Consider the following 15,714-nt stretch of genomic DNA (forward strand, 5'->3'; position numbering starts at 1 on the left):
AGCATTTCATTTTTGGGGGGGTAAATGCAGGCGACTATATTGATAAGTCACCTTGTCCTAGAGAGATTTATGCCAGGGTAAGCCTATGTGAAACACAGCCCTTTTAATTGTTTCTAAAATCCCCTATGGGAAAAATGGTGGAAAACGATTGGAACCATTTCCCTGTTTGACCTCTAGGTTTTATGGGTATTATGACTCTTACTGTGGTACTCTATTTACATACACACACCTCTGATCAACCAGACAGGTGTTCCATATACCTAACCCTCCCACACGGCGTAGAATGAAGTTGCCCCTAGAGGCTGATCTGGCTAATTTTACCCACTAATGGTTAGGGTAGGGTAAGCTGATCCTAGTTCTGAACCTAGGGGGAACTTCACCCCAGAGCCACAAAACTCTGCTTAACTGTTCTGCACTAAGACTCACAAAGTAGTGCTACAATGACACCCAGACTCAACAGTTAAAATAAACTTTCTTGATTTATTCTCTCAGCCCACCACTCATGTACATATTGCACCCTTTATTTAGTAAAGAAATGTATAAAAACATATCCCAAACCACCTGGTATTCTACATGATACAGTAGACAAATTGAGTAGAGTGAACAACCGACTCAAAATGGCAGCACAACAGAATGCACCAGAGCCTTCCTATTGTGCTTTATTTGTAGAACATTCTATTTTGTTGCCATATTGGGTGGCCATTGAGGAAATCCCATGGACAAAGAACTAGCCTATGTCCATTATACCCATTCTATTCCTATGGTGTAGACATCATCATGGTTATAGAGAGGGAGACAGGAGACCTGCTGGTCATTCCAGACATGATAGGAAGCGTCCCAAATGGTACCCTATTTCCTACATAGTGCCATAGAGCTCTGGTCAAAAGTAGTGTACTATATAGGGCAGCCATCCTCAATAGGTGGACCGCAGGCCGGATCTAGACCCAGAATGGGGTCAATACAGTCGGGATTCAACTCCTGGTATCATAATGTGTAGAATTGCAGGAAATTAACTTTAAAACGTCTAATTTCTCTGCCAACTTCGAGGGGTCCCCTCTTCCTGCTCCTTCCTTCCTAGGACTGGTTGCCTACCAGACAATCAGATTGGAGGAATCTTCACTTGCGGGCGGTGTTGTAATTAGCCACGAACCAATCACATGTCTCCTTCAAGGCTGTGCGTGTGAATTTGGGGGGGGAACAAGGAGACAGCATCAGAAACCAAACAGCAATGGTGTACATGCAGAAAGATGGCAGAATACAGATATGACGTCAATGTTTTAGCACAGTTTTTGGTTAAATCTACTTTTGGGGTTTTTCAAATTGCTGGCGTTGGAGGTAGGTACCTTGTTTGAAGGGGGTAAAGGTGAAGTTGGGGCGGTACCGCAGCAGCTTGGCGTTGCTGGCTGTCTTCTTGAACTGACCATCTGCTTTAGTTGTGTCATACTGAAGGACAGGGGTTAGGGAATCAAACACTGCCACTACTACTGAAAGTGTGTGTGTGAGAGAGCAAGTGAGTATGAAAGAGAGAGAGCGAGAGGGACTGTGTTTGTGTGTGTGTTTGAGCTGTATATCTGGCCATGCACCTAGTTGAAAGGATACAGTCACTTGACCTTTGAACCCCAGCGCCTCGACGACAGCCTCTGCTGCCTCCTTGATGGACACCTCCTCCTCCTCACCAACTAAAATACAGAGAGAGGGAGAATGAACACTGAATCCTGAAAATATTTGTTTAATGTGTGAGTATGAGAGAGAGAAAGTGAGTGTGTATGAGAGTGTGTGTGCTCACCAGACAGTATGATAGGGTCCACTTCGGGGTACTCTCTCAGCACCCAGAGGAAGAGACGAGCCAGGTCCAACGAGTAGATGAACTGCCTTCTGGGAGTTCCTGAGCCCCACACCACCAACGGACTGCCCTCCTCTAACACACACACACACGTAAAGGCCTGTTAGAAGGAATGTCTATACCGATCCTTGTAGGGGGGTATACTGTATAGATTAAAACAGTTAGCTGAAAAATAAAGAACTAGAGAGTGATATTGAGTGTTGTGTAGTTATCTTACTCTGAGCAATATATGCTTTGTGTATGAGGCCTGGTAGTACATGGCCATCCTCAATGTTGAAATTATCATGAGGGCCGAACACATTGGTTGGTATCACTGCTGTGTAGCACCGCCCACGCTGCTGGTAATAAGCCCTGCAAGACAAACACACACCTCAATCCACAAACATTGAATAAACACACACACACACACACAATACATAATTATTGAACATACACAGATCATGTTCACTTCATGTCTTCTTGCCTCACTTCTAGAGAAGGTCACTGAGCAGCTAAAGGGTCAAGGGTCAGAGGTGCAGGAGGGTCACAAGGCCATTCTGGATGACCTCGCTGAGGTCAGTGGGCGTGCAGAGGACATCTATAGCAAAATAGGTAAGCTGTGCACGCACACATACCCACATATCTCCCTTGTAAAATAAGACTTCCTGGTTAAATGAAGGTTAAATAAAACACCAACACACCGATTGTGGACATCGATCATTCTCTTAGCATAGGAGTAGCCAAAGTTAGACTCGTGAGGAGGGCCGTTGTGGATCTGCAAGTTAAGAAAGAGATATGATTGTAGTTGACTGTCTACAACACACATACACACACACAAACACCACACACGCCCTGTTACCATGGTCTCGTTGATGGGATAGGTGGTCTTGTCAGGGAAGATGCAGGTGGAGAGACAGGAGACCACCCTGACAGCATCCACCTCGTGTGCTGCCTGCAGAACGTTGTCATTTATGTAGATGTTGTTCCTCTGAAGAACACACATGGATGGATAAATGGATACGTTGGTAAATAAACAACAAAATCACACACATGGATGGATAAGGTTGAACCAGGTTCCCAATTGGCACCCTATTAACTATAGTTAGTAGTGTACTACCTTTGACCAGGGCCCATAGTGAATAGGGTGCCAATTGGGATGTACCCTAAAATCAGTAAATAAACATTGAGACCTCTTCCTCCACCATTTTCCAGAAGTGTGCACTTGCACACTCCCCTTAATGGATTTAAAAACAAAGGATTGGTAAAAACATTGGCTGGAGGCAGTTTCCACCATTTTCTAAATAAGGTGAGAAATTGAGCAAGTGCACACTTCTGGAGATGCAGCCTCTGTCATTACAACTCCTGAATCCCTTCCTCTTACCCAGAAGTCTAGGTTGGCCCTCATGTTCTTGAAGAGCCCTCCCACCATGGCTGCCAGGTGGATGACGTGGGTGGGCTGGTGCTTCTGAAACACTGCCTGCGTCTCACCCATGTCCCTGAGGGAGCATACACAAACCCACACACAAGTCAGCTTGACTTTTCAAAGACACAGGAACTCATCAGGGGCTCCAAAGCCATCCAGAGTTAGCACTGAGGCAGGAGAGGGTCAGGTGTGTGTGCCTTGCCTGTGTATGTGTATATGTATATATATACACTACCAGTCAAAAGTTTGGACACATGTACTCATTCAAGGGTTTTTCTTTATTGTAAAAAAGTTTTACATTGGAGAATAATAGTGAAAACTATGAAATAACACATATGGAATCATGTAGTAACCAAAAAAGTGTTCAACAAATCAAAATATATTGTATATTTGAGATTCTTCTAATAGCCAACCTTTGCCTTGATGACAGCTTTGCACACTCTTAGCATTCTCTCAACCAGCTTCATTAGGTAGTCCCCTGGAATGCATTTCAATTAACAGGTGTGCCTTGTTAAGTTAATTTGTGGAATTTATTTCCTTCTTAATGCGTTTGAGCCAATTGTTTGTGTTGTGACATGGTAGGGGGGCATACAGAAGATAGCCCTATTTGGTAAAAGACCAAGTCCATATTATGGCAAGAAGAGCTCAAATAAGCAAAGAGAAACGACAGTCCATCATTACTTTAAGACATGAAGGTCAGTCAATACAGAACATTTCAAGAACTTTGAAAGTTTCTTCAAGTGCAGTCGCAAAAACCATCAAGGGCTATGATGAAACTGGCTCTCATGAGGACTGCCACAGGAATGGAAGATCCAGAGTTACCTCTGCTGCAGAGGATGTTCATTAGAGTTACCAGCCTCAGAAATCGGCAATTAACTGCACCTCAGATTGCAGCCCAAATAAATGCTTCACAGAGTTCAAGTAGCAGACACATCAACATCAACTGTTCAGAGGGGACCGTGTGAATCAGGCATTCATGGTCGAATTGCTGCAAAGAAACCACTACTAAAGGACACAATAAGAAGAAGAGACCTGCTTGGGCCAAGAAACACGAGCAATGGACATTAGACTGGTGGAAATTTGTCCAAATTGGAGATTTTTGGTTCAAACCGCTGTGTCTTTGTGAGACACGGTGTGGGTGAACGGATGATCTCCGCATGTGTGTTTCCCACCGTAAAGCATGGAGGAGGTGGTGTTATCGTGTGGGGGTGCTTTGCTAGTGACACTGTCAGTGACTTATTTAGAATTCAAGGCACACTTAACCAGCATGGTTACCACAGCATTCTGCAGCGATACGCCATCCCATCTGGTTTGGTCTTAGTGGGACTATCATTTTTGTTTTTCAACAGGACAATGACCCAACACACCTCCAGGCTGTGTAAGGGCTATTTTACCAAGAAGTAGAGTGATGGAGTGCTGCATCAGATGACCTGGCCTCCACAATCCCCCAAACTCAACCCAATTGAGATGGTTTGGGATGAGTTGGACCGAAGAGTGAAGGAAAAGCAGCCAACAAGTGCTCAGAATATGTGGGAACTCCTTCAAGACTGTTGGAAATGCATTCCAGGTGAAGCTGGTTGAGAGAATGCCAAGAGTGTGCAAAGCTGTCATCAAGGCAAAGGGTGGCTATTTGAAGAATCTCAAATATATTTTGATTTGTTTAACACTTTTTTGGTTACTACATGATTCCATATGTGTTCTTTCATAGTTTTGATGTCTTCACTATTATTCTACAATGTAAAAAATAAAGAAAAACCCTTGAATGAGTAGGTGTGTCCAAACATTTGACTGGTAGTGTATATGTGCGTGCATGTGTACCATGTGTCTGTCTATGAGTGAGTGCGTATGTCTGTGTGCGTGTGTAGCTCTCACATGAGGTTTGCATCCTTAGAGGAGAGGAAGATCCACTCCTCTCCATCCCTGGCCCCTCCCTCTTCTTTGACCACATGTTCTATGGCCCTGCCCACCGGACCAGTCCCCCCGGTCACCAACACCCGCATAGGACCGCTCTGATCCACCGTGCTATCTCCCATCTGCACAGAGAGGGAGGAAAAGAGGGTGGGATTAAACAAGAGTTACTATCTGAGCCGAGGGCTACCTCTTTACACAGAAAGTAGGCCTAGGTAATATACACTGCTCAAAAAAATAAAGGGAACACTTAAACAACACAATGTAACTCCAAGTCAATCACACTTCTGTGAAATCAAACTGTCCACTTAGGAAGCAACACTGATTGACAATAAATTTCACATGCTGTTGTGCAAATGGAATAGACAACAGGTGGAAATTATAGGCAATTAGCAAGACACCCCCAATAAAGGACTGGTTTTGCAGGTGGTGACCACAGACCACTTCTCAGTTCCTATGCTTCCTGGCTGATGTTTTGGTCACTTTTGAATGCTGGCGGTGCTTTCACTCTAGTGGTAGCATGAGACGGAGTCTACAACCCACACAAGTGGCTCAGGTAGTGCAGCTCATCCAGGATGGCACATCAATGCGAGCTGTGGCAAGAAGGTTTGCTGTGTCTGTCAGCGTAGTGTCCAGAGCATGGAGGCGCTACCAGGAGACAGGCCAGTACATCAGGAGACGTGGAGGAGGCCGTAGGAGGGCAACAACCCAGCAGCAGGACTGCTACCTCCGCCTTTGTGCAAGGAGGAGTAGGAGGAGCACTGCCAGAGCCCTGCAAAATGACCTCCAGCAGGCCACAAATGTGCATGTGTCTGCTCAAACGGTCAGAAACAGACTCTATGAGGGTGGTATGAGGGCCCAACGTCCACAGGTGGGGGTTGTGCTTACAGCCCAACACCGTGCAGGACGTTTGGCATTTGCCAGAGAACACCAAGATTGGCAAATTCGCCACTGGCGCCCTGTGCTCTTCACAGATGAAAGCAGGTTCACACTGAGCACATGTGACAGACGTGACAGAGTCTGGAGACGCCCGTGGAGAACGTTCTGCTGCCTGCAACATCCTCCAGCATGACCGGTTTGGCGGTGGGTCAGTCATGGTGTGGGGTGGCATTTCTTTGGGGGGCCGCACAGCCCTCCATGTGCTCGCCAGAGGTAGCCTGACTGCCATTAGGTACTGAGATGGGATCCTCAGACCCCTTGTGAGACCATATGCTGGTGCGGTTGGCCCTGGGTTCCTCCTAATGCAAGACAATGCTAGACCTCACGTGGCTGGAGTGTGTCAGCAGTTCCTGCAAGAGGAAGGCATTGATGCTATGGACTGGCCCGCCCGTTCCCCAGACCTGAATCCAATTGAGCACATCTGGGACATCATGTCTCGCTCCATCCACCAATGCCACGTTGCACCACAGACTGTCCAGGAGTTGGCGGATGCTTTAGTCCAGGTCTGGGAGGAGATCCCTCAGGAGACCATCCGCCACCTCATCAGGAGCATGCCCAGGCGTTGTAGGGAGGTCATACAGGCACGTGGAGGCCACACTCACTACTGAGCCTCATTTTGACTTGTTTTAAGGACATTACATCAAAGTTGGATCAGCCTGTAGTGTGGTTTTCCACTTTAATTTTGAGGGTGACTCCAAATCCAGACCTCCATGGGTTGATACATTTGATTTCCATTGATCATTTTTGTGTGATTTTGTTGTCAGCACATTCAACTATGTAAAGAAAAAAGTATTTAATAAGATTATTTCATTCATTCAGATCTAGGATGTGTTATTTTAGTGTTCCCTTTATTTTTTTGAGCAGTGTATATATAGTTGAAGTCGGAAGTTTACATACACTTACGTTGGAGTCATTAAAACTCGTTTTTCAACCACTCCACAAATTTATTGTTAACAAACTACAGTTTTGGCAAGTCGGTTAGGACATCTACTTTGTGCATGACAAGTAATTTTTACAACAATTGTTTACAGACAGATTATTTCACTTATAATTCACTGTATCACAATTCCAGTGGGTCAGAAGTTTACATACACTAAGTTGACTGTGCCTTTAAACAGCTTGGAAAATTCCAGAAAATGATGTCATTTACATTTTATCCAGACTTTAGAAGCTTCTGATAGGCTAATTGAAATAATTTAAGTCAATTGGAGGTGTACCTGTGGATGTATTTCAAGGCCTACCTTAATCTTTGCTTGACATAATGGGAAAATCAAAAGAAATCAGCAAAGACCTCAGAAAAGAAATTGTAGACCTCCACAAGTCTGGTTCATCCTTGGGAGCAATGTCCAAATGCCTGAAGGTACCACGTTCATTTGTACAAACAATAGTACGCAAGTATAAACACCATGGGACCACGCAGCCGTCATACCGCTCAGGAAGGAGACGCGGTCGGTCTCCTAGAGATGAACAGACTTTGGTGCGAAAAGTGCAAATCAATCCCAGAACAACAGCAAAGGACCTTGTGAAGATGCTGGAGGAAACGGGTACAAAAGTATCTATATCCAAAGTGAAACGAGTCCTATATCGACATAACCTGAAAGGCCGCTCAGCAAGGAAGAAGCCACTGCTCCAAAACCGCCAAAAAAAAAGCCAGACTACGCTTTGCAACTGCACAAAGATCGTACTTTTTGTAGAAATGTCCTCTGGTCTGATGAAACAAAAATAGAACTGTTTGGCCATAATGACCATCGTTATGTTTGGAGGAAAAGGGGGATTGCTTGCATGCCGAAGAACACCATCCCAACCGTGAAGCACGGGGGTGGCAGCATCATGCTGTGGGGGTGCTTTGCTGCAGGAGGGACTGGTGCACTTCACAAAATAGATGGCATCATGAGGAAGGAAAATGATGTGGATATATTGAAGCAACATCTCAAGATATCAGTCAGGAAGTTAAAGCTTGGTCGCAAATGGGTCTTCCAAATGGACAATGGCCCCAAGCATTCTTCCAAAGTTGTGGCAAAATGACTTAAGGACAACAAAGTCAAGGTATTGGAGTGGCCATCACAAAGCCCTGACCTCAATCCTATAGAACATTTGTGGGCAGAACTGAAAAAGCGTTTGCGTGCAAGGAGGCCTACAAACCTGTCTCAGTTACACCAGCTCTGTCAGGAGGAATGGGCCAAAATTCACCCAACTTATTGTGGGAAGCTTGTGGAAGGCTACCCGAAACATTTGACCCAAGTTAAACAATTTAAAGGCAATACTACCAAATACTAATTGAGTGTATGTAAACTTCTGACCCACTGGGAATGTGATGAAAGAAATAAAAGCTGAAATAAATCATCCTCTCTACTATTATTCTGACATTTCACATTCTTAAAATAAAGTGGTGATCCTAACTGACCTAAGACAGGGAATTTTTACTAGGATTAAATGTCAGGAATTGTGAAAAACTGAGTTTAAATGTAAACTTCCGACTTCAACTGTATATATACACACACACACACACAATTCTGATCTACACTGAACAAAAATATAAACTTAACATGCAAACATTTCTTGGTAATTTAGCAGACACTCTTATCCAGAGCGATTTACAGTAGTGAGTGCATACATTTTTGTACTGGTCCTTCATGGGAATCGAACCCACAACCCTAACGTTGTAAGCGCCATGCACTACCAACTGAGCCACATGGGACTGAGCCGGTATTCCCTAGGAGGAAGTCTGTTGTGTGCAGCTCACCCTGCACTAACATAAATAACATGAGCACATCTACTGCTGCTAAGCTTCCCAGTAAAGCAATAAAAACAAGTAAGCATCCCAGAAGAAAAGTGCTCAAAATAGCCCACGTTAACATATGTAGCTTAAGAAACAATGTTCATGAAATCAATAATTTGCTAGTAACAGATGACATTCATATTCTGACAATCTCTGAAACTCACTTACATAATACTTTTGATGATACAGTGGTAGCAAAACAAGGTTATAACATTTACAGAAAAGATAGAAATGCAAATAGTGGAGGTGTTGCTTTTTATATTCAGAACCACATTCCTGTAAAGCTTAGAGAGGATCTCATGTTAAATACTGTTGAAGTAATATGGCTACAGGTTCATCTGCCTCACCTAAAGCCCATTCTGGTGGGAAGCTGCTATAGACCACCAAGTGCTAACAGTCAGTATCTGGATAACATGTGTGAAATGCTTGATAATGTATGTGATATCAACAGAGGTATATTTTCTGGGTGACTTAAATAGACTGGCTTTCATCAAGCTGCCCACTCAAGAAAAAACGTCAAACTGTAACGAGTGCCTGCAACCTGGTTCAGGTTATCAGTCAACCTACCAGGGTAGTTACAAACAGCACAGGAATGAAATCATCAACATTTATTGATCACATCTTTACTAATGCTGCAGAAATTTGCTTGAAAGCAGTATCTAGATCCATCGGATGTATTGATCACAATATAGTAGCCATATCTAGGAAAACCAAAGTTCCAAAGGCCTAATATAGTGTATAAGAGGTCATACAATAGGTTTTGTAGTGATTCCTATGTTGTTGATGTAAATCATATTTGTTGGTCTATGGTGTGTAATGAAGAGCAAACAGACACAGCACTTGACACATTTATGAAATTGCTTATTCCAGTTACTAATAAGCAGGCACCCATTAAAACAATTACTTTAAAAAACTGTTAAATCCCTGTGGATTGATGAGGAATTGAAAAATTGTATGGTTGAGAGGGATGAGGCAAAAGGAATGGCAAATAAGTCTGGCTGCACAACTGATTGGCAAACGTATTGCAAATTGAGAAATCATGTGACTAAACTGAATAAAAAGGAGAAGAAACTACACTATGAAACAAAGATAAATGCCATAAAGAATGATAGTAAAAAGCTTTGAGAACCTTAAATGAAATGTTGGGAAAAAAAGCAAACTCAGCTCCATCATTTATTGAATCAGATGGCTCATTCATCACAAAACCAACTGATATTGCCAACTACTTTAATGATTTTTTCATTGGCAAGATTAGCAAACTTAGGCCTGACATGCCAGCAACAAACGCTGACACTACACATCCAAGTATATCTGACCAAATTATGAAAGACAAGCATTGTAATTTTGAATTCTGGAGTGTGGAAGAGGTGAAAAAAGTATTGTTGTCTATCAACAATGACAATCCACCGGGGTCTGACAACTTGGATGGAAATTTACTGACGATAATAGCGGACAATATTGCCACTCATATTTGCCACATTTTCAATTTAAGCCTACTAGAATGTGTGGGCCCCCAGGCTTGGAGGGAAGCAAAAGTCATTCCGCTACCTAAGCATAGTAAAGCCCCCATTACTGTCTCAAATAGCCGACCAATCAGCCTGTTACCAACCCTTAGTAAAAAATTGTGTTTGACCAGATACAATGTTATTTTACAGTAAACCAATTGACAACAAAGTTTCAGAATGCTTATAGGGAAGGACATTCAACAAGCACAGCACTTACACAAATGACTGATGATTGGCTAAGAGAAATTGATGATAAAAAGATTGTGGGGGCTGTTTTGTTAGACTTCAGTGCGGCTTTTTACATTATCAATCATAGTCTGCTGCTGGAAAAACGTATGTGTTATGGCTTTACACCCCCTGCTATATTGTGGATAAACAGTTACCTGTCTAACAGAACACAGAGGGTGTTCTTTAATGGAAGCCTCTCCAACATAATCCAGGTAGAATCAGGATTTCCCCAGGGTAGCTGTCTAGACCCATTACTTTTTTCAATCTTTACTAATGACATGCCACTGGCTTTGAGTAAAGTCAGAGTGTCTATATATATGCGGATGACTCAACACTATACATGTCAGCTACTACAGCGACTGAAATGACTGCAACACTTAACAAAGAGTTGCAGTTAGTTTCAGAGTGGGTGGCAAGGAATAAATTAGTCCTAAATATTTCTAAAACTAAAAGCATTGTATTTGGGACAAATCATTCACTAAACCCTAAACCTCAACTAAATCTTGTAATAAATAATGTGGAAATTGAGCAAGTTGAGGTGACTAAACTTCTTGGACTAACCCTGGATTGTAAACTGTCATGGTCAAAACATATTGATACAATAGTAGCTAAGATGGGGAGAAGTATGTCCATAATAAAGCGCTGCTCTACCTTCTTAACAGCACTATCAACAAGGCAGGTCCTACAGGCCCTAGTTTTGTCGCACCTGGACTACAATTCAGTTGTGTGGTCAGGTGCCACAAAAAAGGACTTAGGAAAATTGCAATTGACTCAGAACAGGGCAGCACGGCTGGCCCTTGGATGTACACAGAGAGCTAATATTAATAATATTTACATTTCAGTCATTTAGCAGACGCTCTTATCCAGAGCGACTTACAGTTAGTGAGTGCATACATTTTTCATACTGGCCCCCCGTGGAAAACGAACCCACAACCCTGGCGTTGCAAGCACCACACTCTACCAACTGAGCTACAGGGGACCCGTATGTATGTCAATCTCTCCTGGCTCAAAGTGGAGAAGAGATTTACTTAATCACTACTTGTATTTATGAGAGGTATTGACATGTTGAATGTACCGAGCTGTCTGTTTGAACTACTGGCGCACAGCTCGGACATCCATGCATACCCCACAAGACATGCCACAAGAGGTCTCTTCACAGATGAGCTTCCCTGAGACAGTTTCTGACAGTTTTGTGCAGAAATTCTTTGGTTGTGCAAACCCACAGTTTCATCAGCTGTCCGGGTGGCTGGTCTCAGACGATCCTGCAGGTGAAGAAGCCGGATGTGGAGGTCCTGGGCTGGCATGGTTACACGTGGTCTGCGGTTGTGAGGCCAGTTGGATGTACTGCCAAATTCTCTAAAACAATGTTGGAGGCTGCTTATGGTATAGAAATGAACATTAAATTATCTGGCAACAGCTTGCCAATTGCACGCTCCCTCACAACTTGAGACATCTGTGGCATTGTGTTGTGTGACAAAACAGCACATTTTAGAGTGGCCTTTTATATTCCCCAACACAAGGTGCACCTGTATAATGATCATGCTGTTTAATCAGCTTCTTGATATGTCACATCTTTCAGGTGGATGGATTATCTTGGCAATGGAGAAATTGTCACTAACTGGGATGTAAACAAAATTGTGCATAAAATGTGAGAGAAATAAGCTTTTTGTGCGTATGGAACATTTCTGGGATCTTTTATTTCAGCTCATGAAACATGGGAACAACACTTTACATGTTGCATTTATATTTTTGTTCAGTATAAATCCTGAATAAATGAATTGTAATTCGTAACATATCATATGCAATGGATGATGGACATCCACAAATGAATACATACCATATGAAACGTAACATATCATACTAATTGGAGTGTTCTGCATTTACGTTTACTATGTTATGTCTTCCCGAGTGCAGGTTGGTTGCAGCGGTCAGTGAAAAGCAGTTAATTGGTCTATCACAATATTTCAAAATTCAATCATAGGAAAAACAGAGTTTAGAAAGCAAATGGCTATTGATGAAAAGAGAAGACAAAGAAAAGACTAATCAATCTCTAGTTATCCAAATTCTCAACTCCCAATCGAGGGAACAGTAGGCCTTGACTATCTAATTGGCACCAGCGGAGAGCTTCAGCCATATCCCCCGTGAGTGCACGCATATTCACTTTATTTATCATTGGCTCAGTCCCACATACCACTGGAAAGTTTTTTGGGGAGCCGATAATTTCCTCCTCCAGGCTAGATGGACGTCATATTGCACAATTTGTGTCTCCCTTTTTCGTAGGCCTAGATTAGATGATTGCGACAAAAGTCGTTTTTACTGATTTGTTTGTCAGTGTCAGCAAAGTAGGCTATAATTTGTGTCATATTAAAAAAAAAATTGCTTATTGTAGTGATGGCTGATAGATATCTCCGTAATTGATTGGTTAAGCGTGTCATCGTCATCACCGGATATGTCTAACCAAGCAGTGAGGACTAGCAGATAGTAGGTCGGTGAACTGCATGTTAATTGTCTGATTTAAGAGTTATTAAACATAACTAAACCGGATAATTCACTGCCTGGTCTCCATCATGACACTTATCATCTCCAGTCATAAAGTGTAGTTTGTGAGAGATGTATTATTTTTATAATTGATGGGATGACTAACTTAGAAAGAATGCATTCTTGACTGGGCTAATGTAGGTTGTGTCACCTGGCAAGCTGTGATTGATGTGAAGAGTTGTTTTAGGGGGTAAAATTTGATAAGGATTTGTGTCTCCAAATGCTAGACTATACTGGTTCTTTGTGATCTGTGAACCATCCTTGGACGTAGGAATGGTGTCTAGGGGAGCTGGCTCGGATAGGCTGAGTAAGTCTAAACCACGCTCAAGTCTCTACTCTGATTGGCCAGCAGAGAGGTGGGAAACTCTCTCTGTAAGAGTATTTGAAGAACAATTTGAAACAATGGATTTAGTTCTCTGAAGTGCCCTGCGAGGTATTTCAAAGAGCCCGTATATACGAAACATAATATTTACCATTGAAGGTTTTTGCATTAATTAAAATAACTGGTATATCTTAGAAGTCGTGTTGACCTCTTTTGTTCCTAATGCCAGATTTGAATTGACGCAACTTTGACAAGTTGAATTGCATGAAATGTGTTTATAAAAAGGCGAATTTTTTCCCGTGCAACGAAAGGAGAAGAAACGTATAATTATGCCTAAATGTCACTACGCGCTGAGACCTGCATTATTCAGGGTCCAATTCCAAGTGATGGAATTTAGGCTTCGGCTACGAGTGTTTTAAAGATGCATCTTTCCTACAGCGGCCGAAGATGTAATATGAGTTTCCCAAAACACCACGCAGAGAGAACGTTCGATGAGTGCGTCGTTGAGGCATAGTGTCGATACTGATAGGATCGAAAGAAAGGCAGCTCTGCTCTCGGATCAGATTTCGCCATTCAAATCTTACCTTAACATTATAATTATTTCACAATACTGACGACGGATCAGCTCCTATAGAGATATTACCACCTATGGCTGAAAATATTGAGCCGGCTTATTCTAAATAAAAACGCACTAAATCACCGCATCATTTACATTTTAGTCATTTAGCAGAGGCTCTTATCCAGAGCGATTTACAGTTACTGAGCGCATACATTATTTTTTTATTTTTCATACTGGCCCCCCGTGGGAATCGAACCCACAATCCTGGCATTGCTCCAACGAATGTTCTTACGATGAATTTAGCCCTAAAATGCTTTTGGGAAACCGGGTTATATTATTAGCTTAAATTATGACAATGAAATCTACTCATCACATTAGGAACGAGTTTGAGTAGTGGTTGACATTGTATATGTACATTGTTACACGGACCTTTAAACCTAATACTGCGGTGATAGGCCTAATTAATGACTGGGGTCATTTGTTTGTTTTTGCTGTTCTCTAAATAGCATGAGTTTCTAAATCGTGTAGAAATGTAGTAAATAAACTTCAACTTCCCAAAGAATTATCCACACCCCCACTAGGTTTAGCTGAACCGACGCCACTGTCCTCGGATTTGAACCCACCCCTGGCGTTGCAAGCGTTATGCTCCAACGTTACCATTTTTTTTTTTACATTTATTTAACTAGGGAAGTCAGTTAAGAACAAATTCTTATTTACAATGCCAAACCAGGACGACGCTGGGCCAATTGTGTGCCGTCCTATGGGACTCCCAATCACGGCCGGTTGTGATACAGCCTGGAATCGAACCAGGGGGTCTGTAGTGACGTCTTAAGCACTGAGATGCAGTGCCTTAGACCACTGCGCCACTCGGGAGGCCAAAACATGAGCTAGACTGTCACCAAAAGAAGATGCTGTTAAAGTTACATGAAAAGTGTTTTGCTTACCAGTTACTCCAGAGCTTGATTCTTCTTCTAGCTAGCTATGAAGTCAGAAGCTTATATGACCGGATTCTGAAAAACCAGTCCCAATGAGGTGGTTAGGGCGATGTCAAAACTATTTATGGCGAATACCGCCACCAGCTGAAAAGAATGGGAAACACGATTGACGTTACGCAAGTGGAGGCTGATCTTGGGTCAGTTTAGCATTTCCCCCACAAATGGTAAAGGATGACTGTGGGAGGGGAAGCTTATCCTAGATCTGTAACTACCTTTCCTAGGGGAAATTTACCCCCGGGCACTCAGCAAGCGGATTTTCAGCACTCAGCAAGGGTGAACCGATGCACAGGTTTTAACTATTGGCAGGTTGACATATGACTAACACATGACTGTTTGCTTGTTGAGATTCAATTTCCAATCTTTGGGCCCCTGTTGTTCACTACCAGTAAACAGTTTGGACACACCTACTCAATCAAGGGTTTTTCTTTATTTATTTTGACTATTTATTACATTGTAGAATAATAGTGAAGACATCAAAACTATGAAATTACACATATGGAATCATGTAATAACCAAAAAAAGTGTTAAACAAATCAAAATATATGTTATATTTGAGGGTATACAGAAGATAGCCCTATTTTGTAAAAGACCAAGTCCATATTATGGCAAGAACAGCTCAAATAAGCAAAGAGAAACAACATTCCATCATTACTTTAAGACATGAAGGTCAGTCAATACAGAACATTTCAAGAACTT

The 15,714-nt window shown here is 42.4% G+C and overlaps 1 protein-coding gene across 1 annotated transcript; it reads right to left on the reverse strand.

The window, feature by feature from the left end:
* Nucleotides 1-460: 460 nt before the first annotated feature.
* Nucleotides 461-15,064, reverse strand: LOC121532809 (GDP-L-fucose synthase). The gene is made up of 10 exons (XM_041838600.2): nt 14,968-15,064; nt 5,118-5,278; nt 3,204-3,318; nt 2,682-2,810; nt 2,524-2,597; nt 2,061-2,194; nt 1,787-1,918; nt 1,600-1,679; nt 1,344-1,443; nt 461-1,172 (listed from the first exon to the last, which is right to left on the reverse strand). The coding sequence occupies exons 2-10, from the start codon at nt 5,276-5,278 to the stop codon at nt 1,117-1,119; spliced, it is 981 nt and encodes a 326-aa protein (XP_041694534.2). The 5' UTR covers nt 14,968-15,064; the 3' UTR covers nt 461-1,116.
* Nucleotides 15,065-15,714: the final 650 nt, after the last annotated feature.

This window comes from Coregonus clupeaformis, chromosome 20 (genome assembly GCF_020615455.1).
Source record: "Coregonus clupeaformis isolate EN_2021a chromosome 20, ASM2061545v1, whole genome shotgun sequence".
NCBI lineage: Eukaryota > Metazoa > Chordata > Actinopteri > Salmoniformes > Salmonidae > Coregonus > Coregonus clupeaformis.